At 34.7% G+C, this 27926-nt stretch overlaps 1 protein-coding gene across 1 annotated transcript in view; it reads right to left on the bottom strand.

Moving 5' to 3' along the window:
* PPFIA2 (PTPRF interacting protein alpha 2) overlaps positions 1 to 27926 on the bottom strand; it is a 444237-nt gene that overhangs the window by 150871 nt on the left and 265440 nt on the right. The window contains exons 4-5 of the mRNA XM_046646383.1: positions 20645 to 20809; positions 14182 to 14256 (exon numbers count right to left, since the gene is read on the bottom strand). Coding sequence (XP_046502339.1) covers positions 14182 to 14256; positions 20645 to 20809 — 240 coding nt within the window. The remainder of the gene's footprint in view (positions 1 to 14181; positions 14257 to 20644; positions 20810 to 27926) is intronic.

The following is a 27926-nucleotide window of genomic DNA, read 5'->3' as shown; positions in this document are numbered from 1 at the left end:
CACAGGCCATCTTGTCACAGCCTGAGATATTTACTAGCTGGACCTTTACAGAAAAGTTTGCTGACCCGTGATGTGGTGGCTCAGGTTCATCTCTTTTTTTAAAAACTGCTCCACTGAACCCAGTGAAAGTCGGCACAACTCTATTTCCTGATTTTTAGACTTAGGCTGTTTATTCACTTTCACGTATTGCTTCTAATGTCATTTAAATCAGTAGAAACACGATCAATGATCCCTGAAAATGTGATTACTTGATGGAGTAAATGTGTTTTTTCATATGTTCTTTGGTTGAGTAACATCTAAACAGGAATGTTTTACATGACATGGTGACATCGATTAATAATATTACAAAAGAAAGAACTGATTTGACACAAAAAATTTAGAAAATAAGTATGGGTTATATTTGCAATACTCTCTATCCATAGCTCTGTGTAATTTATTTCATAGAGTTTATCTGCTCTCTAAAATTATTTTTAAATTTATATGTGTCCAATATACACTCTTTGAGGGCAGGGGTTACTTCTGGCTTGGTTACTGTTATGTGTCTTCAAGGCCCCATGCTGTGCTTGGTACCTGTGCAATAGATAGGATAGAGCGCGATTAAGGGCATGAACTATGAAGTAGATTTCCGGTTCTACCGCTTTCTGTCGATATGAACATTAACAAATTATTTACCTCCTCTGTGCTTCAATTTCCTTTTCTATAAATGATGATGTTTGTAATAACAGCCCTAAAGGTTACTAATGTGAAGAAAAAATGAGTCAAAATGTAGAAAACACTTAGAAGAGGGCCTCTCGTGCTGTAGGTACTATATAAGTATTAGTTACTATTGTAGCTGTTTTAATAAATGTTTGTTGAATGAATGCTGTTTCTGCTAAATATAAAGTCATAAATTATTATCCTTGCATACATTTTTTTTTTTTTTTGAGGAAGATTACCCCTGAGCTAACATATGCTGCCAATCCTCCTCTTTTTGCTGAGGAAGACTGGCCCTGAGCTACTTTATACATGGGACGCCTGCCACAGCATGGCTTGCCAAGCGGTGATATGTCCGCGCCCGGGATCCAAACCAGGGAACCCCGGGCCGCCGAAGTAGAACATGCAAACTTAACCGCTGCGCCTCCTGGCCGGCTCCTTGCATACATTTTTGATTAGTCATTTTTCATGGTCTTCAATTTTTATTATTTTGATTTTGTTACTTTTCATTTCTATTTAATTTACTACTGGTGTGGGAAAGCTAGTGATATTTGTAAATATATTTTTATATGACTTTAGTAAATTCACTGTTGAATTCCAAGCATTCTTTATATTCCATGTGTTCTAGATGCTATATGTTGCACACTAATATCCATTCTCCCACTCTTTAGCAATAGAACTCCTGCATTTGGCCACCCAAATAGAGATTGCACTTGCTGCTCTCTTTTACAGTTTAGAGTGACTGTGAGACCAAGTTTTGTTCAAAGAGATGTGAGCAAAAATCATTCATGATACTTCCTTATCATGATTCTAAAAATTATCCTTATATGCTTCTTGATCCTCTTCCATATCCCGCTGGCTAGAAGTGGTGACAACTGTGGCAGGCACTTCAATCCAAAGATAGAAGTCATTGTGTGTATGTGTTGAGCCAATAAAAAGTGTGATTAAACTCTATCAGTAAGAAAGGATAAAAGCAAATTATGCAAAGGAATTTTATGCTTTGGAGCCAGCTATACATTTTAGAAGTACTATATTGAATTGATGTACTTGTACAGATAAAATTGCTTTGGTTGTTACAGGAAGTGTGTCCAAAATTATGCAGGCTCCTTGTGATGAGAGTAATTCTGATATTAAGTGAATGAGCTACCTTAAATTTCAAGGGGGTACGGACCTCAGCAGTAAATTCAATAATCATTAGGGTTTCTTCCATTGTGGTCAGAAGTGTGCAAAGATAGTTGAATGCCTGGGTTTGAGGACCATGTTGGACTGGAGTCTTTGCTATGAGGTGGTCATGATGGACAGATGGAGCTTAATATTCTAGCGCAAATACCCAGTAAGGCAAGGCAACTCACGGTTGGATGTCAGCTCAGTCATGCATGAAACGTAAATCAGAGTCCATATTAATTTAGTTACTTGTTTTATCTGTCTGTCAATATAATGAAGCTATGAACCTTGAAATAACCCATAGAAATATAACAAATGTGAAGATGTGATGATGAATTTAAGTAATTGGTAGAAGGTAAACTTGATTTACAGATACAGTTTTCATACATAAAGAAATTTTGTTGTTAAGAGAAAGGTCAGACAGCCTAGTGGCTACTTTTTCTTTTGAGGATAATTTTAGGAATATTCTTGGGTATGAAATCCTACAAAACTATTGTGACATATTCTTAAATATAGGACTGCAACTACAAAAGATTTATAATCAAAGCATAAAATAAGCATAATTTTGAGCAGTGAGTGACAAGTTGAGGTATTAAAGAACAATAAAAATTAACAATATTTTGGATATATATTCAGATACTGTGAGTCGGAGACTAGCATGGTATTTTCTCATGTATTTAATAATCATGTTAACTCAATTCACTTTTTTATAGTATATTCTAGATTATTTATTTCTATTGAGGTAACATTGGTTTATAACATTATAAAAATTTCAGGTGCACATCATTATATTCCAATTTCTGGTGATGGATTATGATTAGACTTTGGGTGGTGAACATGATCTAGTGGCTACTGGTAAACACTCATGTCTGGAGTCCGATATCCTGGCTTTGGATTCCTTCCAACTAGTGATAACACGCAAACAATTCACTGAGTTCCTCCAGGCCTCAGTTTCCTCATTTGCAAAATGCTAGTAGTAATAGTTACACTTTTCTCTAGTTAATTGTGATGATTAACTGAAAAGTATGTGTGCGCATTTGGGGGGGGGGTATATAGCGCTTAGCATAGTGCCAGGCACACAATAATCTCCCCCCAAATTGTAGGTGCTATTATTTTTACCTACTGCCTAAATAAGTGAATGGCAAAATCATTTATGAAATGCATGCAGTGCTACAGAATCATCCTATGAACAAATAAGGTATTTGTTTATCCAATAACAGGAGATGTAGTCCCGTGTATAAAATAAGGTACTGTTATCTTGTTTATCAGCAAGTTTAAATTGTCAACAGAAAAGACTTTTCTTCTACTCAACTAATAACTAGCTGATATTGTCCTTTTGAGACTAGTAATAGCAATGCAACTTTAGTACAAGTTTACAATGTGCTTCCATGTATACTATCTCATCCAAATATCATGACTTCTTTGAAAGATAGGCCAGTCCAAAATTTATTAGTTTTCATCTCACAGATGAGAAAATTCAGGTTCGGAGAGGTTAAATAAATTGCCAGGGATTACGGAATTGATACATGATATATATAGGGCTCAAACTGGAACCTTTTGACTTAAAAAAAATGCCTTTTTGTTTGACTTTATACCTTTTTACTCAATAAATTTCAGTATTCCACTTAAATTTTTTAGAAGATAAGTTATCTTTCTTAAATTGTTAGCTTTAAAATTCATAAGACCAGACGAGTAATACACAGGTAAAATGAAATGGGTCAATTTATAATGCTTATGATCAAAGTGTTAATATCAAGAATGATCTTGTTATTAATAGAGAGAGAAAAAAAGCAGTTCATAATCTCTACTTGCAAAGATAAAATAACCATTTCTTCTATTACAAGAAAAACAAATTCTTTGCTTTCATCAAAGAAAAGATTCTAATCAGAACAGGAAAGAGAGTCTGAAAAGATTTGCAAACAGACTTCAAATATCTCATATACAACAAAAGATAATTTTCACTATATTTTAAATAATTGCTCCATACAGGTCTTGGAAACAGCAAAAGTAGTGGAAGTAGCAAATGGCAATTTCTTCGGCTCTCTTTCCTTTGTTGGGTTTTAACAAACGCTCTTGTAAGACATCTTGATTTCCTTTTATTTGGGAAAGAGTCTTTGTATTGGAACAGTGCTATTACCAACAGCAAAGAAGATATTTTCTATTAATGATAATAACTTGGGTAATTTACAGTTCCTACACTTATCTTTACAACGCAGGATCGTCATAAAGGACATCCAAGAGACAATAAGAAATTGTAGGCCTTCACGAATAGCTACCAGTTTGACAACGCTGAAACTTGGAGTTTATCAATATAAGGCAAAAAAGGACTTTGTTCAACTATCATTAAACTCTTCCATGAAATAAAATCAATTAGGAACTATACAATTTTCTAACCAAAAATTATAAAATTCCAACAGGAAGAATAGGTTTCCAATAAGTGACTCTATCGGAAAGTCACAACAGTTCGCAGGCAGGCTGAAAACATCACTTGAGACAGTTTTACATAGTCTTCAAGGAATCTAAGTTTGGAGCTGCAAGGATGTCATTACCTTATGCAGACACTGTTGTCATTAAACAAATACTATTCTCTGGCAAGTTTAGCCATGGTGACTTGCATCAAATGCTAATAGAACAAAAAACCTGTATTTGACTTTCTATTAGAGTGTTAATTCAAAGTTGGTCAGGGAATTCACTAATGATGAAAATAGTTTCACACATTTACTAATGATGAAAATAAGCTAATTAGCTGAACTAGAATATGTGGTATACAGAAACATACAGGAAATTGGAAAGTTGTAAGATTAACTGTTTTTATAAAGGCAAGGATAGACACAAAAAATTAAATCTGCTTTTATCTCATAAAACTGGAAAGGAAATTGAATGAAAAGAACCAAGAAATGAGTAATTGGCAAAGGGTCTACCAAGATAAATAATTATCAGTTTTAGGATTCTGAAATAATTTAACTCAAGTACTTTTGCAATGGTCTCTTTTTGTACATCTGGAGCTTTCCAATCACTGAAATGGCAGTTTTAATTTGAAGAGAAAAATGAGTTGGTCATTTCATTAACTCTCCAAATAAGTGATCCTGTAACTTCAGATATATATTGCTATTAATTCCCCAGAGAAAATTCCTTTAATAGGTACTACTTCAACAACTCTCCCACTTTCCACGTGTTTTTCTGGCTCATTTTCAGCTATGAGATTTGTTTCAAATTATTTAAATATAGCTGAGTTGCTCATGATTTCAGAAGCTTCCTGACTTTTGGCCCTGTCAAGTTTTTAGAGAAACATTTCACCTATGGATTTATTTGAAGCGGCCAAAGTGATCTGAGACAACTTTAATTTCATGTTTGTATCTCTTCCTTTCAAATTAGGATGACTAACATAACTTCATAGATTTAGACAAGGAAATACTGTGGAAGAATCCATGTTGTTTCAGTTGGGAAGTGCTGTGGAAACTGGCCTTATTTAATTTGCTGGGGTAACTTAATGACAACCTCCTTTGGGTCTACCACGTCACACTAAAATTTCCTTGCTTAGCCTTATTGGTTCCTTTCCATATTCTACATTGTCTTGTTCTCAATCTCCTTAAACTCATAAAAGGTAACTTCTTTCCCACCTCCCTTATCAGATGACCCCTGTTTCCTTGGGAAGAATCTCTCTGATAAAATTTCTTTTTTCCTTCTCCAAATAAAAATCTTCATTCATCTCGACATTACACTCTGTTCTCCTTCTACTACTTGTGATTGACCTTGAAACATGCTTATCCTCTACTGTGTTGTCCATCGATAATCCCTTTTCCTTTGTTTCTTCCTTCTTTCTTTCCATTGGCTGTTAGCATTTTCAGTGAACTATCTCTGAATACTGCCTACTTATTCAGCTTTTACCCTCCTTTCTCCTTTTTGCCAAATTTCTCAAGAGTATTACTCACCCTCTCCCATTTTTAAACTTCTGATTGACTCACAAATTCTTGTCATTACAGCTATTCTCCTTCCATTATACTTTATTGAAACTGTCTTTGCAAGCATTTCCAGCGACTTTCTTTTTTTTTGCTTTTTGAGGAAGATTAGCACTGAGCTAACTACTGCCAGTCTTCCTCTTTTTGCTGAGGAAGCCTGGCCCTGAACTAACATCTGTGCCCATCTTCCTCTACCTTATATGTGGGACGCCTACCACAGCATGGCGAGCCAAGTAGTGCCATGTCCACACCCGGGATCTGAACCGGCGAACCGCAGGCTGCTGAGAAGTGGAACGTGAGAACTTAACCACTGAGCCACCAGGCCGGCCCTCCAGTGACTTTCTAATTTTAAATCTAATCACCTCGTATTAGATATAATCCTACAGGCATTCAAGAAACATTTGACACTGTCAATCACCTCCAATCCTTACACTTAAAACTCTCTTTCTCTTTATCTCTATCTCTGTTTTGCTTCAATACTCTTGACTCATTTGAGTCTCACATCTCTGATTGCTCTTTTTCAGCCTTTTATTTGCTTCTGGGTAGATTCCACCTTTGCCTGTATCCATGCACGTTTTCCAGGTGTCCATTAATTTCCATGAATTCAACAGAGTACTGGTTATTAACCCAACTTAAAGGACTGTTGTGATGATTAAATAGGGTAATGCATTTAAAGTGATGGCAAGGTCCGTGGTCTTATAAACCTCCAAAATGTCAATTTCCTGCTTCTCATGCCTCTCACCACCATGATCCAATATTCTTAAGAATATGAAAGATAATTGATTTGCCTCTGAAAGTTCTTTAATTTTTTCTGAGGAAATTAGACTTCAGGGATAAGGCTGGTTGTAGATGACGTAAAGGAAATGCTAATTTCCTTAAGAAAATTCTAATTTAAAGTTGGTAAATTCAGTGGTTAGAATAAACAAACATAGAATGAAAGCAATATACAAAATATAGTTCAGCCTACAACTAAACATGCCAATTCTTTTTATGTATAACACAATCATGTAGAAAAGCTTTTAAAATAAGCACACCTGTGTGTTCAATGAAAATTAGTCTGTCAATTGAATTTTTACTCCAGCTTCTGAATAATCCATTTTGTCTGGTTTAATTAAATAATTAAAAAAGTATGTGGGCTTCTGCTAAAGGAGAACACATTGTTAAGGTGTAATCTATTTATTCCGCTTTTCACTTCCCTTTATTGTACATTTTTTTTGTTGTTTTCCAATTTTAGGCAGTAACAAAAATACTCTGCAAGAAATAAAGACGTTATTATATTTTCCATGTCTAAAGAATCAGGACTCACTTTTTCAGGACAATGGCCTGGAAAATGCATTCAGCATTAACAATAGAATCTGCCTCTGGGGGGCTGTTCAAGGAGACAGAAAATGACAGCAAATTTTCATCACGTGTATATATTTATTTACAAGGTTGTTTTGATTCTTTCATTTATATCTATATTTTCCATTACTAAAAGACCATAAGAAAGGCGAGACTCTACAGAGTTCAGTATTTTCTGACATTAGCCCCTTGTTTTTTTTCAAAATTTCATAATGATTTTTACAAATCTCAACTACACACATGGTCCCCTTGACTTTCATAGACGCTTTTTACCTTTAACTTTTGGAGGTGCCACTGGCTTGCAAAATTGAAAATCTGATCATCTCCTTCCCTCCTAAAAGTCTCTTGTTGGCTCACTGTTGACTACAGGATGAAGCCCGAGCTGCAGCCATCCCTAACTCAGATTTGCCTGCCTCTACAGCCTCAAGCCTATCTCCGCTCCTGCCCGCTACCCTTTTCTTCCTCCAAATCTATTTGATAAACTCTTTGCAGTCACCCTCCAAATTCTAGGTACACTTTGTTTTCCTTTAGGAAGATTTGAAAATATTTTTTCAGCTTTATTTAGATGTAATTGACAAATAACATTGTGTAAGTTTAAGGTACAAAATGTGAATATTTGATATATATATAGAGAGAGAAATGATTACCACAATAATATTAGATAATACGTCCATTAACTCACATAGTTACCATTTGTCTGAGTGCCTGGTGAAGACACATTTAAGATCTACTCTCAGAAAATTTCAAATATACAATATTGTTAACCATAGTTACCGTATTGTACATTACATCCCCTAATCTTACACATTTTATAACCGAAAATTTGTATTCTTTGACCAATATCTCCCCATTCCCCCCACTTCCCCAGCCCCTGGCAACCACTAATCTACCCTGTTTCTGTGAGTTCAACATTTTTAGATTCTACATAAAAATGAGATCCTACAGCATTTGTCTTTCTCTGAGTTATTTCACTTACTTAACGCCCTCAAATTTCATCCATGTTGTTGCAAATGGCAAGATTTCTCTAGGAAAATTTTTGTATACCATCTGCTTTTCCTCATTCATGCCCATAGAATTAACTACTCTCTTTCGTAGTACTACTAATCCTTGTACTTACTTTCATTTTCACTTTAGTCATATTGTGTTATCTACTTTTTTATTGTGATAAAATATACATAACATAAATTTTACCATTTTAACCATTTTTAAGTGTACAGTTCAGTAGCAGTAAGTACATTCACATTATTATGCAACCATCACCACCACTCATCTTCAGAATTTTTTCATTTTCCCAAAGTGAAACTCCACACCCATTAAATAATAGCTCCTCACTACAATTACTTTTTACCATGCTCGTTCCCATAATAAACTTGAGAGAAGAACCATTGCTTTATTAATATCTGAGCTTTAGTTATATATTTATACCCGGCACTTAACACAATGCCTGGCAAATAGAAGATGCCCAATAAATGTTTGCTGAATTGATGTGTCATGATCACAATCACATATCAGATCATTATGTCAGTCAGCACTGGCAGATTCTGTCAATCTTCCAGCTCTACTCCATCCTATCCCCACACTTTACAAAAAGAAAAGAAAAACATACTTCAGTAGTTTGTACTTTACCAAAAAAGCCAAAAAACCCCAAAATTACAAAAAACAAACAAAGTACAAAAACAAAACAAAACTATACCTTCAGTGCTTTCTTATTTCATACAGTATGAATTCCAAATTTTGAACGCGGCATTCAGGGTCCTCTAGAATCCGAGTCCCATCAACCTCTCCACCCTCCTCTTCTACTCTTTTCACACCTTGATTCTTACCAATATAATATCATCCATTATTCTTGAAACAGGCAATTTCAGATTTTATTAATCATAGTCTGCTCAGCTTAAAATGTTTTTCCACAGTTTTGAAGCCAAATCGTAGTGTTCCTTCAAGGGTGAAGCCTTCTCTGATCCTTTGGTTCAAAATAAATACTCTTCTCCTCGCTGCTTGTTTGTACTTTGTTTGGGCCTCTATTTTGCATTTATTTCGTTTTGCACTAAATTACATCTTACTTATAGTTTATATATGTCTCCGTTACTAGAGGGGAAAATTACATGAAAATTTGCGTAATGTTTCTTTTATCATTTTATTTTTCCTATTCCTCCCTGTCAGAGACTCATAGAACTTTCTGCACATGGCAGTTGCTCAATAGTCATATTCTGAAAGAACAAACATCTTGATCATTTAATGCCTGAGATCAATGTATTGCTCTTCTTGAACATGCCTAAGACTGTTCAAACTATCTATTAAGGGACTAATCAAGGAACAATGTGAACATACCGGTGAGAACAAACTGTATACAATGCAATTTGACAAATACATATTGATTGCAAGGCTCATGTCACTGTACTGAGTGAAATAAACACAAGTAAGCGAGACATGGTCCACTTTTTCAGGGAACTAACAGCTTAGATTTAGACAGGTATAGAACTAACTCTCGTACTTGGTGAACAGTCATAATAAATGCTGAAGCAATGAGCTCTAGCAATGTAAACTAAGGAGCAATGACTGTAGGCAAGAAATCATAAAAGATTTCATTAAAAAGGTAATGTCTGAACTTGAATTTAAATGAGGAAGTATGATTTCAATGGGTGAATTGGGGTTGTGGAGGCATTCCAAGAGAGACATTAGCATAAGTAAGATTTAGAGTCAGGCAAAATGTTGGCTGCTTTCAAAACAATGAGTAATCTAATTTAACAAGACATTACAACGATTCAGGGCAGTAGGGGTAGCGGGAGCTAAAGGTGGATTTTTAGGTTAGGGCCATTAAAGAAATTCTTGACGGTATATTACAGGTCTAGTAATATACATCATTATGTTATTAACATATAGAAATACATATTATATTATGTGATTAATATATTAATATGGTATATATTACATTGAAATACATATTACATATGAGAAAATATTAGGAAAAATAATCAATATGTTGGAACTCTGCTTAGCCTGTTTAACCTTGAAGAATTATATAGCAGAAAGGGATAGGAGACAAGAATAGATAAAAACCTATTATAATATTCTAGGTGAGAATTAATGAAGATCTGAACGTTGGTGGTTTTAACGTATCCGGAAAAAGATGAGGGTAAATGGATGTGGGGTAGATTGTGGACACAGTTAAATATATGGATTAGAACAACCTGAATGCAGAGAGTTAAGACAAATTCAAAGATAACCATATTTTCAAGTAGCAGAGAATAGTGATACATTAGGAGAAACAACCTGTCTGGGCTGATCTGTAAAATAACAGTAGTACTTGACTTCCAGTATTCTGTTGATACATATGTATTTAGCATAGTGCCTACACATCTAAAGCACTCAGTAAATATTAGTTATTGTTACTAATGTTCAATAGAATTATCTATAATGGATAGTTATCTGACTCCAAAATATCTTTATTATTTTATTTGTTTATCATGAAAATTTATTAAAAATTCAAACACTAAAGAAATATATAGTACATATACTTGCAAACACCAGAGACAACTAATAATAACAGCTTGGTATTTATATCTAAAACTTTTTTTCTAGTCCCATAATCATATATTACTATTACCTGTATTTGTACAAAATTGGGATCATTCTATGCAACTTCTTCCTTTTCATATAGTAGAATGTTTTGCAGCTTTTTCCGGAACAGCATATATAGTTATCTCATCTTCTTTTTAATAGACTACTTATTTCATCACATTAAACTGCCATGGAGAATCTAGGGGGACACTCGGAAAAACCCGGTGGATATCCAGGCCCACCAGCATAGATGGTGCCTTCGTGTAAGTTAGAAAAATTGCCCACTATAGACGGTTACAGTTCCTCTCGTGCATATTTTGATTAGCAGACTCTGAGCTGGATTTTACCCCTCTTTCCCCACCCACCTGCCACTGGACACCTGTGGCAGAGAACAATCTATACAACCATTAGCAAAGCCCTGTGGAGATGCCAAACCAACTTTAAAACTTTTTTGTGGAGCTCAGAAAAGAGCATGAACTTTGAGCTATGGATTTTGGTTTCTTTTCCACAGAAGGAATGGTCGAAGCCTTGGATGGATAAGAAACTAATGAGGCCTCCATGGGAGAGATTATGTAAAGAAAAGATGTCAAAGGATAACTCCAAAACCATCAGTGAGAATGGGACCAAGGGAGAGAGAAAAAGACAGAAACAGAGAGACAGAAAGAAAATAGTGATGTATAGATGATAGAATAAATTCTATTAAAACAATACAATGATGATAGAATAAACTCTACTGTCTCATCTTTTCAGACTCCTCATGTGTATATATGCATAAATATCTCAAGGTATTATTACTGGCAGTTTGAACCCTTGCTGTCTGATTATGCCTTTCTGAATTTAGGAACTAAAATAATTCAAAAAAATATTGGATAAAATCCTTGCTATCTGAACTGTCATTCTCACAAGCAGAAACTCTGGAATCAAACAAGCTTACTGTATGAACTCAGGAACCAAATGAATTTGAACTATAAGGAACACTTGTAAATACATTTTAATTTTAAGTCAAAATCTGAAGCATCAAGCGAAATTTTCCCCAACCCCTTCCTCATTTAGTCATATGTAGGACTTTTGTTCTAATACTTCATTGTTTTTGTCTGTCTTACAAATTTTTGTTTAGCTCTTAAGAATGTGCTCTTAAATTGTTTTGTTTTGTTTCTTCTCTAAATATTTGCTGTTATTTTCTGAAATATTTTCTTGAATTATGTCCTCTAAGATCCACACTTGATCTAGTTCCCCTTTCTAAAGCTGCCAATAGTACAAATTTTTCTAAACTTATTTTATCAGCTTTCTAAATGCATCTTGATATCATCAATACATGATGACTGACTTAAAGAGATTTCTTTTAACAATTGCTGTTACTACAAAGAATTGAGAACTCACAGTGTAGGTGTGTTCTGATTTTTTTTTACTATTCATTATGAAATTTCAATGAAGTAAAAGTTGACTTTTCCTATGTATTCTATAAAAAAACTTATTACTAGAAAACTAAAGTAACTTTTATTTTTTATATTTTTGCTGGATCTGTGACTTTCTAAATAGGATTCAGGTTAAGCCACATGGAAATTAATTACAATCGAAAACAAAATATATTGAAGTTAATAATGAGCACACAATTATTTTCCTTGTACTTATACAAATGACTTAAAACAAAACAAAAAACATTGAGATATGCTGCAGTAGCTGGAAAGTAATGTTAATGATTTAAAACTTCTTTAATCTATGTACAAGCAATCAAATGTACTACACTACCTACCAGAGACTACAATAATATTTGAGGGCTAAAATCATATTAAAGACAACAGTCAAAAATCTTTCCTCCACTTTTATTCTCTCAAGTATTGTTCTCCTATTTTATATATAATTGAACCATTCAGTTATCATTTCTGGAGCAAATTTTCACAGCCTCGCTTGAACTGACGGAACATTTTAATTTTAGTCTAAGTACTTTGGCCAAGTGGTGTCACCACTCTTTCATTTAAGACAAGTGGAACCTTTATCACTAACATATTAAGCAAGCCTTTTATATTAGTAGTGACCAAACCTTCTCTTTGTTTACTGTTAGCAATAAAATATTTTGAGGGACACACCCAAAATAAACATATAATTGAACATATATAAAAATTAAAATTAATAACGCTAAAATACAAAATGAATAAACACTTAATATTTTCTTCCTGAACCTTCTAGGAATAATTACACTCACTTTATAGATAATTTATCTATTATCTCTCATAAATGGACTAAGTTCTTCTTGTCATTACCCATTACCTCAGGGATTCTTTTCTTTTATGATGACTGAGATATGCCAATTTCTTATTTCCTTTTTTTTTTTTAAACCATCCAGGTTACTAAGCTGATCTGGTCACCAAAAAGCTCTCTCTGTTTTTGTAAACTGTGATGCCACCATTTATGCTTTTAGCATCGGTAGCCTTTAATTCACATGGAACTCATTCTTCCTGTAATTAAAAGGACATTGTGTCACAAGTTTAAACTGTTAAACCTAGAGCAAACAAAAGCCCATATAAGCTCATTAAATTGGCCTAGTTTATTTGAAAGAACAGGGGAGGTTGTACAGGACAAGGTTTTTAGCATCGTTTGAAAATGTGTATTTGTTAGTGTGTATAATGTGTGTAAATATTATTTTGTTAAGAATCCCTAATAAAATTTAAAATTAATGACATTAGCTTCCCACTTCTTTAATTATTTAAAAGTAGATTTTGCTGAATTGTTTTAGCATGTCCACTACTAGTCATACCAATATTTACATTATGGGAGCAAATTTCTGGGAAAAAAGGTAATGATGTAAATAAACGTCAGAGAGAGATGGGGCTATTTTAGTGGGCTATGCAGATTTTGTTTTATATATATATAACTATATATATGTATATATCTTGTCTGATGACCCAAGCTCATTTGTGCAGCAATAACCAAAAGAAGTAAAATCTTCAACTCTTTAAATCTCAGACATAATTATAGAATACTCTCTTAGAGTCACAAATGAGAACAAAAGAAGTGGATTCAACAATGCCACTAAACATGAGCACAATGCTTTTAGAAGATAAGAATAATAAAGACCTGAGGGGAAATATATTTATCCCTCCAAGGAGTTAACTTCATTTGTAACATTTTCTAAGTTGAACAGATATTTGCCATGTTTTCCAATTTGGGAGCTGTGTTTTACTTCCTGGGAAGACTGGCATTCTGATTTCAGTCTCTCTAAATCCCGTCTCACTAGCTCATATGCCACTAGCTCTTGATAATTTTCCTTTAGTCTCCTAGTGACAGATCTGCAGCACTAGGAATCAGAAAATACAACTCTGGTAACTCGTTTCAATAGGCCTTGTTCAGTGGCATATACAGAATGTAATTTATTTTTTGTGACAGTTTTAATAAAAGTGCTGTGAAACACAAGGGCTGTAATGTTAGCAATATTGCACCTCAAAAGAGGAGAAAGTTGGTGTGTTACCTCCTGATTAGCAGCAGCTAGTTCTTCTTCCAGTGCAGAGACTCTTTCTAAAGAAACCCTCAGTCGCTCCCTTACCTAGAAGAAAAACCAAAATATGTGCAGTAATGTACATCCCATACATATTAAACTGTGCTGAATCCATTAGCATTATCAGAAACAGTCACATTTGGCAAATTATTAAAGTATTTATAGCCCTAAATGCTCATGAATACTATGAATACGTTGTCACCTCATAGTACCACTGGATCAAGGCACTTCCTTGTAAGCAAATCCTTCTAGTGTTTCAATGATAGAATTTCCAATGGGGTTGGAGATTGACCCATCTCATTGTGAATTATGCGTCACAGTAAGTGGAGGCAAAGTTCAAAAGTATATTATGAATTCATCTGAAAAACAGTCACTAATTAGCCGTTGATGTAGGCAAGAAACTTTCTCTATACTTCTTTAAAACAACAACTGAGTCTTCATGTGGCATTTACTACCTAACTTCAAAAATGATTTGTCTAAAAGCAAAGGATTCTTAGAATCTGAAAAATGTTGTCCATTGCTCATATGTTTTGTATTAATTAGAGGTCCACATTGTTATTGAGGAATTGGAAAGTACTTAATTACTCTGGGAATTCCTAACTAGCTTCCAGATACGGAAGGTTAAGCCAGCCTATATTGTAGAGCCAAAGACTCCACATATTCAGTTTGAAAATAATTATGATTTACAAATGTTTCAGACATAAATGAAACTCAAAGAAGTATTTCTTTAATTTTTGCTTTCTTAAAACTTATAAAATTGTTTTGGTTATTCTATGTTCAGATCTCTAGGTATGCCCTGTATTACGTTTAGCAAAAGAGATAAATATGTTTATCATGTAAAAAATATTACATCTACAAAAAAATTCAGAGAAAGAAATTTGACTGAATTAACATGAATGACTCCAGAGCCTTAATTTTTCATAAGAAAAAAATCAACAAACTTTACAACTTCAAGTTAAGATGCAATTCATGGTGAGTTTTTGATTATTTATGAATTAACATAGATATTTTCCATGGAAATGTCACAGTATTTGTTATGTGTATATGCATTTTAATATACCATTACATTTTTATAAACTTTAATTCTATTAATTTATTGATATGTTTTAAAGAACGTTATTTTTCTTTTCTTTAGTAAGATTTTATGTTGGAATATAGGTTAAATATATGAAAACATACATAATTTTATTTTATTTTTTAAATTTTTTTGAGGAAGATTAGCCGTGAGCTAATATCTGCTGCCAATCCTCCTCTTTTTGCTGAGGAAGACTGGCCCTGAGCTAACATCCGTGTCCATCTTCCTCCACTTTATATGTAGGATGCCTACCACAACATGGCTTGCTAAGCGGTGCCATGTCCGCACCCAGGATCCGAACTGGCGAATCCCCGGCCACGGAAGCGTAAGGTGTGCAACTTGACCACTGCGCCACCAGGCCGGCCCATGAAAACATACATAATTTTAAAGTTAGAGTTATGACATTGTTTTCCAACTAGCAAACAAACAAAAAAATCACACTAATGTCTTATTAGAGTAGTATCTAATTAGGAATTTTTAAAAATCTCAATCATATTTTCATGTTATATAATGATAATTGATATATGTTGGAGCGACTGGGTACACCTAACTCCTGAAATATGTTGAACGAGAAAGAATAAGTACAAAGTGGAGCTTCGTATCAATCATATTTAGTTATGCTCAAATTCTCTGAAAATTAGTAATACATACCTAAGTGGACATTTGATATTAAAGACAATTACACAGGATCTTTTGTGATATTTAGGTATGCCAGCTGAACCGCCAGGTACCAGTACTGTTAGACAAATATCCAGTTGTTCATAAAAAGCGCATAAAGCTAATGCTGGTTAATAACTGAGCCAGAGTTACTCAGAAGGAAATCTTTGATGATTTGACTTGGGGAAGACGTTTTTATGAACGGCTTGGATAGATGCAAAAGAGGCAAACATCCGGAAAGCATGGCAATGAGGACTGCTCACATGAGGAGTGCAGGTACCAACAAAGGTCTCCGAAAGCGTGCTCAGCATTTAACAGGGATGATTGAAAGGTTTTATGCCTGCTTCCTAAAACACCAACCATAAAATACAGCTGTTCTGAAAAAGGTCCAGGAATCCTGGTTGATGAGAACAGCATTATGAAATGGTCCAAATATAAGTCAATGACGTCACTGTCCAGAACACTGATCAGATCACATCTAGAGCTCTGTGAAGAGGCTAAGGTACCATATTGTAAAAAACATACTGATACATTAGAACGTTTCTAAAAGTGTCACTCAAGTCAAATAAGGAACGGCTGAAACCAGGCTATCTTGTATGTTAAAATATCTTCCTAACTTTCTTTGCTAAACTGAAAATCATAGAAATTGTTCCAAACTGTTCTCTATCTACCATAAGTTAAGCAATTGTATTCTCATTACATTGAGACTTCAAAGAGTAAAAGTCATCAAGCTTATGAAACAATATGAAAATAGAATCACCCCTCAATAAATTTAGAATAGCATTTACAATTTGAGATTACCCACAAAGTAATGAATCTAAAGCTGTCATTATAAGAAAAAGAACCAATTTTCTGAATATATTTTTAATTAATGTTATAAATGTAAAAATTGATGCTAGCATGATATGAATGCTTTATTCAAGTTTATATGAGAATGAATTATTCTCTTCATATGTAATTAATTTCACACTAATCTCTGTTCAATTTAGTAAAAAGAAAAAGGGTAGGTTCCAAAGGTGTAACCTTTCCAGATTATAAAGAATCCTAATCCTTGTCTGCAGTTGGAACTCCATTGGTAGGGAAAAATAGTATCTCTGACAGCATTTTAGCTTTTTGCTCTGCTCTGTGCATAGCACCAGCAGAATGCCATAATTACTTTTATTTTTCATGTTGGATCTGGTGTTCTTGTAAAGTTATCTAGACATGATTGATATGCCATGAAAAAATTGTAATTTTTTTTCCTAAATGTAAGTACACAATTGGTAGCCTTGGCTCTACACTTAACTTTTTCTGATCTTTTACTATTTAATCATGATCAATTAATCTTTGGTCTGCATAGGCTTTATAATGTATTAACTGCTTATTTGTAGAGCTACAGTGTAACTCTCAAAATATATTATTTATATACATCTAGAATTTTTTATTTCTAATTTCATCTGTTATACCTATTTTCTTCATAATGGTATGAAAAATAATTAAAGATAAGTTTTTTCCCCAAAAGATGTTTCAAGGCAACAGAAATTTTATACCTGAGGATTTCAAATAAAATAAGTACCTAAAAATGACAAATGTGTTTCAGGATGAAGAGGGACTTTGGTGGAAGAAGTAGACATTCCAAGCTGAAAATAAGATATAACAGGGTTTCATTTTGGAATGACCAATCCTGTAACAGAAAACACTGTGTGGAAATCTCCTTAGCCCAGAAGTTCAAATCTTGTTTTGGCTCTGTGATACTGGATCGTGAAAATATATGTGGAGTGCGTATATACTCTGTTTTTTGGTTCTATTTCCCATGCATTTCCAATGTACCTTTTTAAAAAAATAGTAAATTATATCTGAGTGTTGCAAAACCCATGTATATTTCTCATTTCCTCCAGCCACAGAATTGGTAAACATATTGGAGAATGATGTTAAAATTACTGCTGGTCTTTGGTAATTATAACAATTCTACCCTATAAACTCAGTTTACTGTTGATCTTTGCTAATTGTAACAATTCTACTCTATAAACTCTGTGGATGTATAAAAAAGGGCATCAATAATGAAGACTGCCAGTCACTGTAATTGTCCACAGCAATGCTCAGTCTTTTATGCTATATTTAGCTCTTCATGTGTAACTTTACCCTTTACTGTAAAGTTGGTATTTTCCTGTCCTCAAGACTAGTAAATTGCATCTTCTTCTGATCTTCTATATATTATAACATAATACCTATAGCACTTAAATTAGAATATTATAATTGCTTGTTTATAGGTCTGTCTCCCCACCCCTTTCTATCCCTATGAGAAGCTGAGAACTATTCTCAGCTAAGGAAATTGTCTTTGAAGGTGCTTAGGTACATGTTAATCTCTCAATAACTAAATGAAATACTATTTAAAACAAGCATATGGATCAACAAGGATACCAACATCTTTGCTTAGTTTGAAAGTTTTGTTAAATGCTGAAATTTATGTATGTTAATAATAGTATTCATTAAGATTCACTGAGCATTTGCCATATGCTAAGCATTGGCTAAGAGCTTTACATGTCAGATCACAATTTAACCCTCATGACAACTCTGTGAGGTAGGTACCATTATTCTCCTCACTGAAAAGAAAAGGAAACAGATGCTTAGAGAAGTTAAGCCACTTGTCCAGATCTGTCCAACTCCAGAGCCCAAGCTCACAACGCTTTTCCTTTAGGCTGTTCAGCATTACTTAGTTGACAATCAGTTCATTTGCCCCTGAACTCACCAATGTCCAGGCACTTCTGGTGAGTTAATAAATACTATTGTAGCTCCTAGGACCGCAGTTTAAAATGCTTCATTTAGTTCTGCTAAGCTCACTGAACTTCGATATAGTAAATTATTTCTAGACTCTAAGTTCTGCAACAACTATTTTCTTCTTAAATGTACTCACAGCCATCAGGTTGTCTTAAATACTGTTCATTCTTCCTGAAAAGCATCTCTCACTAAGTGATGTTGGAGTGCTTATAGAGAACATTTAAAATCACACATTCTCAAGTACCTTCACTCAAGTCATTCAAAACTGTTAAATTTCTCTGAACAGGCCATGCTCTTCTTATTGCTTTGGGTTATTTTATTGGTCCATATTGGTCCTGCTGCTTAGAGTATCTTTATTTCTCTGCTTGAAAAACTCTTACACATTCTTTAATACCCAGATCAAATGTCTCCCCCTGTGTGAAGATGTCCTTGAATTTCTCATCACTTTCTCAAGCAGGGTTAGTCACAACTTTCTCTTTACCCTCTACTGTAAAGTTGGTAGTATTTCATTGTACATATCTTTTCTTATCGTGACTCCTTATTGACATGTGAATCTCCAGCACTAACTATGAACTCTTCAGTTGTGGGGGCAATGTCTTATCTATCACTGTGTGCCAAATGTCTGTCAAGGAGTCTGACACATAATAGATATTTCACAAATATAAAGTATTGCAAACTCTTGACAATGCACTTTTGTAGTAAGAAAGGGAATGTAATAGGAAACTAAACATTAAATATATTAAATGATTATTTGATATTATTTTTATCAGAGATCTCTACATAATGTCCATTTCTGTTTTATTCAAAATTATTCATAAACTAGTTGCCTCTCATGGCTAAAATAAAAAATAAGACACAATTTCTTCTTAATAATCTAGAAGACAGAATTATAGTTATTTTTATGCGCACACGCCATATAATCCCTTGCTTTAAGAACATCTGAAAGACCAATGATAAAAATATCTATGTATATAAATATGAAGCAGAGCAGAAGCGTCTGCACGCTCAAAGCCTAGATGTAACTGGGTAATAATCCCTGGTTTGAATTTTAACGCTCAGAACTCGTCAGATACTTTACAGTGAAGCGCCCCAATTCCCACTCTACAAAATCCTAAAGCTTTATTAATTTTAAAAAGTTTGTTCTTTGAAATTTCACAAAATTGAAATCATGTCATAAGCCTTACTAATCTTCAAAGGATATTATCATCATATTGGCTTCTTTATGTCAGTAGAACTTATTTGAGTAACAGCTAAGAGAAGCTTACAGCTACTTTAAAAAAGACCTTAAGCCAGTTTTTCTGCTAATACTTCATGCTGTTATATGCAGAGACTGTTAAAAATGTATATTCAGAACTAAGGTATTAGAGACCTAAAAAAATATCTTATGCTTCTAATATAAATCTCTAAAGGTTAAAGTGCATCCAAATTACAGTTCAAGATATGTTTAACTGTCAGTTAGTGGTCTCCTATGTTGGCATCTATAGACATGCATTTCAGAGAGGAGTGGGGAGGCAAGAGTGAGAGACAGAGAGAGAGCGAGAGGGAGGCGGAACGACGATATTAAACTTCAAAGGGCCACCCGGACTAGGACCATAATGAGCCATAATAGTTGACAAGCCATAGATTCAGTGGTATTAAAAAAAAAAAAAACAAACATGGTTATGAATATTACCAATATACACACAATAATCCAGTTACATTTTTAAAGAACGGTTTTCATATAATTCAAACATGAACCTCTGAACTGATTTACTTCAGGAGTCAGGTAAACCATGGATGAAGACAAGGAGCTTGATGCTGATGACAAAAGCACCATCAAGCTTGAAATCTTTTGCCAAAACTATACTTTTTAAAAACAGTAGATAAAATTTGTTATTTTTTTAACTTCGCCTTTATTGAGGTGTAATTGACACGTAAAATTGTAGGGATCCTTTCACAATACTATACCTTTTCATCCAAGGCCTTGTGGTGCTCAAACAAAGATTTCAGCGCCTTGAGAACCTCGACTTCGCTGGAAACTCCCGAGGGGGACTGGGCTTGTCGTTTTACCACCGTCATTCTTAGTGACCTTTCATGTCGTGACACAAGGCACTCCAAATGCTCCAGTAGCAGCTATTGGATTTAACAGAAAATGTTATTACCTTACAGATAAAAGTCACTAATACTTATTAATGACTTCTACCTCAAAACATTGCAGATTTACATAGTATCTAATGATAACCTCAGGTTATTCCACAGGTAGCATCAAAGAAGCATAAACCTGAGTCTAACACAAGGTTCATAAAACACTTTAAAAGTAAATTGCATTTCTATCATATAACAAGTTACTGAATTAAAAATATAATGCAAATTTTATGCGTTCTCTTAGAAAATTTAATAATTTCAGTAGAAATAGAATACAACATAAAATGTATGATCTAATAGGATAATTATTAATGAACGTTGCACAATGCATGATGATTTTGTTAAGAGAATAGTATTAAAAGTCAAAATTAATTTCACTTACACTTGGTCATTTAAAAATTTTGAATTGAAGGAAATAAGCATAATCATGTTGCTTTAAACATGATTATAGTGATAATCACATGTTGCTATAGTGATTATAGAGGTAATCACTAATGATTTTATTCACGGTTAATTCTTAGATTACATAATAGAAAACATATGCAACAACGCAGAATATAGTGACTGAGATTCATAATAATCATCTTGGGAAAAGAGGCTAAAGGACATAATTTTAAAGCTGTCTACTCTGAAACCTACATTTCCCAGAGTTAGCCTCTGGGGCCATCTGAGGGGACAGCAGAAAGGCCAGTGAACAGTGTTCCAGTCTGTTCTAGACTCTACGCTCTGACTTCCCAGAGAAATTTTGCTTTTAAATGTTTCATGAATTGAGGTTTCACCTTCATTTTCATTTTAAAAGGGAGTTTTGCTGCTAAAGCAAAGATACATGAAAAGAAAATCAAAAACTGCTGAGTTATCAGTGATTAAAATTTTGCTAGTGAAGAACAACACGTGACCAGTAAGTTTCACAGGCGAGATTTTCTGAAGGATAGTGAAAAACGTAGGCTAACAAATGGTGTCCATGCAAAATTAAGCAGACGTCACTCAAACAAAAGAGGAAAAAGCAGACATAAGATACTGGGGTGAAAGAAAAAAGAAAACAATTATTTTTCAAGATTTTTTCTAAAGCTCACACTGTAATTAAAAATTTTTTTTCACAATGTCACTGTTAGATTCAGTCTCACATACTTGTATCACATTTCTTAGTACTTAATGTTAATTTCTCTACATTCACTTTCCCTAGTTATACTTCTAAGTGTCAGAAAACTCTGTCATTCTAATGGCACAAAAGAACGCAAACATCTGAGATCCTAAATGTGTATAGATCAGTAGGCAGGAGTCACATTTAAGGGTTAAAATAATATTAATACAGGTCAGTATGAAAATGACACAACATTTTCAAAGAGCTTCCCTTTATTTCTCAGTCTCTGATTCTGTTCATGGTATTCTACTGTCTTGAATTCTACAGATACATGCAGGCATCGGTTAAAGCCGAGCTGTTTGTTACAGCTTACAGGGTGAACTTAATCTGCCTATTTCTCCAACGTTATCTCATGTCAGTCTTTCTCTGGCAAACTATGCTCTAACCACCCCAGCATACTTTTTGCTCCTCAACAGGCCAAGCCTTTGCATATGCCTGCAGTTCACTTCCTGTAACTATTCACTTGGCAAGCCCTGTCTCATCCTTTTAGACTCAGTTTAAATATCAGCCTCTCAATGAAGCATTTGCTCACTACTCTATGTAAAGTAGGTCTCTCGTCTTCCTAGCCTCCATAATTCTGTTTCAGCCTCTTGCTTTGTTTCTTCGTATCATATCATGAAGTGTAATTTCTTAAAAAATAGTTTTACTAAATTCCATTCTATTTCCTCATTGGAATATAAGCTTCATGAGGCACCACGTCTATCCTGATCTTCTTGATCTTCTCTTATTTGAGTGTTGGCTTAGTTCATGACATCCGTAGGTATGCAATAAATATTTGTTGAATGAATAGAAAAAATGATAAATGAAATAAATTTTCCAGTGTGCATTCTGGCCTATATCAAAGCTAACCCTGCATCCTGGTTGATTTGCATTATTTCCTAAAATCTTAAGCTAATCAACATTATTATATACATGAATGTTTTAGGTAGATGATATACTTATAAAGAAACAAGCATTATAATACAATGAAAACTAATTTCTTTCACTGTAAATTAGAAATGTCTTGATTTATACAGTAATTTTATAACTATTTGAACATCTACTATTGCATGGCAATAGGTAGGATACAGAAATGTATAAGATATAACTCTCATCCTCTGGGAAAGAAACCTAAGGTGAGTATTATAATGAAGCTATAAGGACATCTGTTATTAGAGACTACCTAAATCTTTGGATCACACTCTTTACATTTGGAAGTTCCTCACATTGTTAATCCCAGCTTCCTAACAGAGTACAAAAAACTACAATTCTGTGTTTGGTGCTACACATGTTCTACTAATTATACGTTCATGCAAGAAGTGAGCCATGTGAATAAGTTATATGCCATATAAATATTGGGGAAGGCATCCATTTTGCTCAAAAGGAGGTGGCACAGGAATCATGATTCTATACTGAAAAGGCGAAACAATCCCCTTACCAGCTTTGCAATGAGGTTCTGAAATTTGGTCCTGAAAGCTCAGGCTGCAGATTGTTTTTGCTAGGATTTTCTTAATATCCATTTTAAACCATTGTCTGCTTAAACTACCTAGAGAGTGAATTCTAGTATCTGCAACTAAGAATGCTGTGACACTCTAGCCATCAGGTTATTCCTGCAACTCTTTCCTTTTACTAGTCATTTGCCATGCCGTGGGTCACTCTCCATTGTTTCTTAAATATGTCATCAAACTAGATCACTGTCATTTTTTCCCATATTACCTCAGTCATAATTCTTCTGATTTTTATCACTCATCTAGACAATTTCTCCAGCATTTTGGCCTCTAAATTTCTAGACTTTTTTACTCCAATGGTCTCAATGTCCACCCTATTTCAGTAACTCACAATCACGGTTTCATTATAGATTCTACTGTTATCAATAAGTGCAACTCTTCTAGAATTTCAGTTTTTATCAGATAACTCACACATCATTACATTTTAGTTTGCTTATTTAAATATTCAAACTCTAAAAATACTTGCACCCTCAATCTCTTTGTCATAGGAATTTGTTACTGCTTCTCACCATACTCATGCCATCACTTTCTCCTTGTGCATCTTAAACTTTATAGTTCGGCCTCTAAAATCACTCCTTTCCAGATTTCTACAACTTCCAGAATCTGCCCACTTGCCTCTACGTCTACTGCTACCACCTCTGTCCAGGACCCATTCTCTCCCCCTAAATTATTATACTAGCCTCTTAACTGGTCCACCTGCTTTCATCCTTCCATCAGGTTATTCTCAAAACACCACTGAAGTTAAAATGTAAGTTTGGTCATTCATATCTCTGCTCAGATCCTCAATGTCTTCTCCACTGGCTCAAGTAAAAGCCAAAGACCTTACAAGTACCAAAGGGATCTATCTAAATTCTCCAAACTCACCTCCTCTTCTTCTTCTTGCTCATTCCAGTCTAGCTGCATTGGCTTCCTGACAGTTTTGTGTTATTTTGTTTTGCAATCTAGCAGACATTCATGCTCACACATCAGGGCCTTTTTGCTTGCTGTCTTCTCTGCCTAAAATATTCTGTTTCAGATATCTGCATGACCATCACACTCTACCATTTCTTACATAGTTTTACTCAAATATCAGCTTTCAAGAAGGTTTTTTCTGGTCACCTTCTGCACTAAATATCCCCTTCTCAGTTTATTCCTACTCCTTAACATTTGTCTGTATCTAATTTACTATTTATTTTATATATTGACCATGTTTTCTCTCTGTGTCCCAAAAAATAATGTAAGGTCCATGAGGAAAGAAATTTTTTTTTATTTTGTTCATTGCTGTATCTTTAGTCCTAGAAGTTTGGCACGTAGTAGATGCTCATATATTTTTGTTGAATGAATAAATGAACCCTGCTTAAAACAGTAGCTTGTAACAGTTATAAGTAACAACTCTTCAGACAAATGGCAATAATGGGTCTGACTGGATAGATTTGACAAAGTAATAATTAGATTGATAGGAAAAGAAGGAACGTTGTCCTCCATGGTACATGAAGGTGAGATAGTGTCTTAAGTGATCATCTGAGTTCCCCTGGCGTGGGGTGCCTCTGAAAGTAATGCTTTGATGGCCTGAGTCACAGCTACCATAGACCATTTTGAAGGGCAGGAAGAATATAAGACAATGAGGTGAGCTGGATGCTTTGAACTGCACTGAAGAGTTTAAAGAAAGAAAATGACAAATTTAAGGTTTTAAATTTTGGATCAAGGCTCGGAGAATGCAGGCAGTGCTTTAGCTACTCAAAGCAGCTTCTTACTGAAGTCCCAAGACAGAACAGAAAGAAGATAAAGAGCCCGATTTAGGAGAAGTCACTGAATTACAATGTATGATGAATTCATAGCTTTACCAGGTGTCTTATGTGGAAATCTTGACACCACTATGAAGATAAAAAGGCACCCCAAGAATGGGAAAAATGATCTTTGGAAAGATTCAGATGAGTTTGTGTTACCCTGATCCACCAAATCCCAATGAGTCTCCTTGCTTCTCTGATGAGCCCCATCCTAGTTGTCTTGATGACCATGCAATGACTTCACTTAAAGCAGTTATCTTACAAAACAAAGCCTCTGCTCTTCATGTTCCACCCCCAAACATCTCTCCTTGTCTCCAGACTTCTAACCAGAACACAAAGGATAAATGACAAAGTCTAACCTAGGAAGAGAAGGCTTCCAAATCAAGACTTGTAAGGTTTTGTTAATTTTTAATCTCAGAAATCTGGGAATATATGTAGAAGTAGATGCTAACTGTGCTAGAATAGGAAGGGAGGAGCAAAAATTTTGACCTGGTTGAATTAATCAATATGACTATATTTATCAATGAAGCTGGATTTAATTGTGATATCGAGCAGCTGGGAGGGTTGTAATTGTCTGCTCCATTGCCTAACTAAAATAGAAACTCACTGGTGGCCTAGAAAAAGGCCATATATAGAATAAATGAAGGTGAGAATCCAGAAATTCCTTGGGTATAAGGTAGAAGAAGGAAACTGAAGATTTATGGAGTCAAAAATGGAGAATTTTGTCTATCCCATAACTATTTCCTTTGAAATGAAAGTGACACTATTTTCACTTAGTCATTGAGAAATATTTTGGTAGGAAGAGAGCCCAGAAGCTACAAAATCCCCATAATAGCAGTTCTTTATTGATAAGGGATGAAAATCAAGAAATGTTGGTGCTAAAGTGTGCTCTTTGTTTCCCCTGTGGATGATAGAATTCCTCAGTGGCAGAGGCTAAGTAACGGTGCACAACCACCTGAGATAAAGTAAGTGCAGTTACTATAACAGGCGGAATGGTTTGATCCATTGAGACTTTTGGGGTCTTTGGTGATGGTAATTGATCATAGAATCCTTAACAGACCAGTAAGGATCAGGTTGTTTTAATAAAATAATAATAGTAATAACGATAAAAACTCCATGTTTGGAAGACTAAAGCCTGACTTGAGACACTTAATAAAGTGTCTTGGCCTCCAAATCTCACAGCTGAGTAACTGCACAGTTGGAGATTTCTTTAAATTAAGGTGAGGTTAAATATTCTTGAGAAAAAACTCTGTGCTAGTACTACAAGTAGCTGTTATTATATTATTATATTATATCATGTTATATTATAACAGCTGCCACAAGTAGTTGTTAGTAGCTGCTTACTCTTTCTTCTACTTATCTGTGTTGATTTTTAGGAAATAGTCCAATTTCTTTGACAGTCCTGCCATTGAGAGTTGAGGTCCATGTTCCGTCTCCTTGATCCTGGGTAGACCTGTGACTGTTTTGACCAAAACAGTATAGTGGGCGGCACAATTTGTGACCTTTGGGCCTAGGTTCTAAAAGGCAGTGCAATTTCCATCTAGTTCAGTGAAACACTTATTCTTAGATCTCTGAAAAATCTGACTACTCTGAGACCACTGTGCCAGAGGGGGCAGATGGAGGCTCTTAGATGAAAGTCCCAATGGAGCCTGCCTGTCTTTCACCCATTCCAGCCCAAGTGTCAGGCATGAAAGTCAGGAATTCAGCTCACATAAGTAGATCTTTCGGCCTCCAGATATTTTAGTCACTCCCCTGCGAATGGTGTGCTAATACTGTCCCATGCAAGCTTGTAAGAGCTGATTGTTAATTTTTAGGAATTTTGTGAGCAGGTGGGTAAATATAGTCATTGTTAAAGCTTAAGTTATATAGGCTTATAATTAAATAAAATATATTTTAAAAGTCAGTAAATACTCAGAATATATCACTTCCTAATTATTCTACTATTATCTATGCTCATTGGGTTCTTTACTTCTATTGTATCTGAATGGTAGAAATACTATATAATGGCTCACTACTGTGCAACTTTCCCCAAACCCACATTCAGTGACATCATGCTGGTAGCTTGAAATCAGCTACCATGGGAATGTTTTCACTGTGGAAATGGGAAAACACTATAGATCAGTGCTTTTTTTTTCTGATAAAAGAAATCACTTACCAGCACATCGCTGACGCTAACCATCAAGTCATCCCAGCTGAGAGCTCAAACATTATGGAGCAGAGAATGGTCATCATCACTGTGCCCTTTCTGAATCCCTGACCCACAGAATCTGTGAGTATAGTAAAATATTGTTTGTGCCATTAGATTTTAGACTGTTTGCTATGAAGCAATAGATAATGAGAAAATCTTCCCTAAAAAAAGCCTGCAAGCATTTAGTATGGTAACAGTACGGAGGAAAAGAGAATACCAATGTTTCTTGGATATTAGCTCTGAGCTGGGACTAATTCTTTGGCACCCAGTATTGTAGAGGCTTTCAACAGTCTGGTGGATGAAATAATTCACCTTGTGGATATTAGCCTATTTCTCCAGCAACTACGACATTTGCTCAATGGGCATAAAAATGTGACCATTTTCAGGGACAGATGCTATTCATTGACCTGACAAAATGGGCTTCTCATCATTGAGGTTGATAGAGTTACCAACACAGCTGAATGGTCAAGTTACTAGCTGTAGCTATCAACTTTGAACCCCCGACACGATATGATACACCTGG

This window comes from Equus quagga, chromosome 19, assembly GCF_021613505.1.
Source record: "Equus quagga isolate Etosha38 chromosome 19, UCLA_HA_Equagga_1.0, whole genome shotgun sequence".
Taxonomy (NCBI): domain Eukaryota; kingdom Metazoa; phylum Chordata; class Mammalia; order Perissodactyla; family Equidae; genus Equus; species Equus quagga.
The sequence above is the reverse complement of the archived record's forward strand: the minus strand, read 5'-3'. Positions and strand labels throughout refer to the sequence as shown.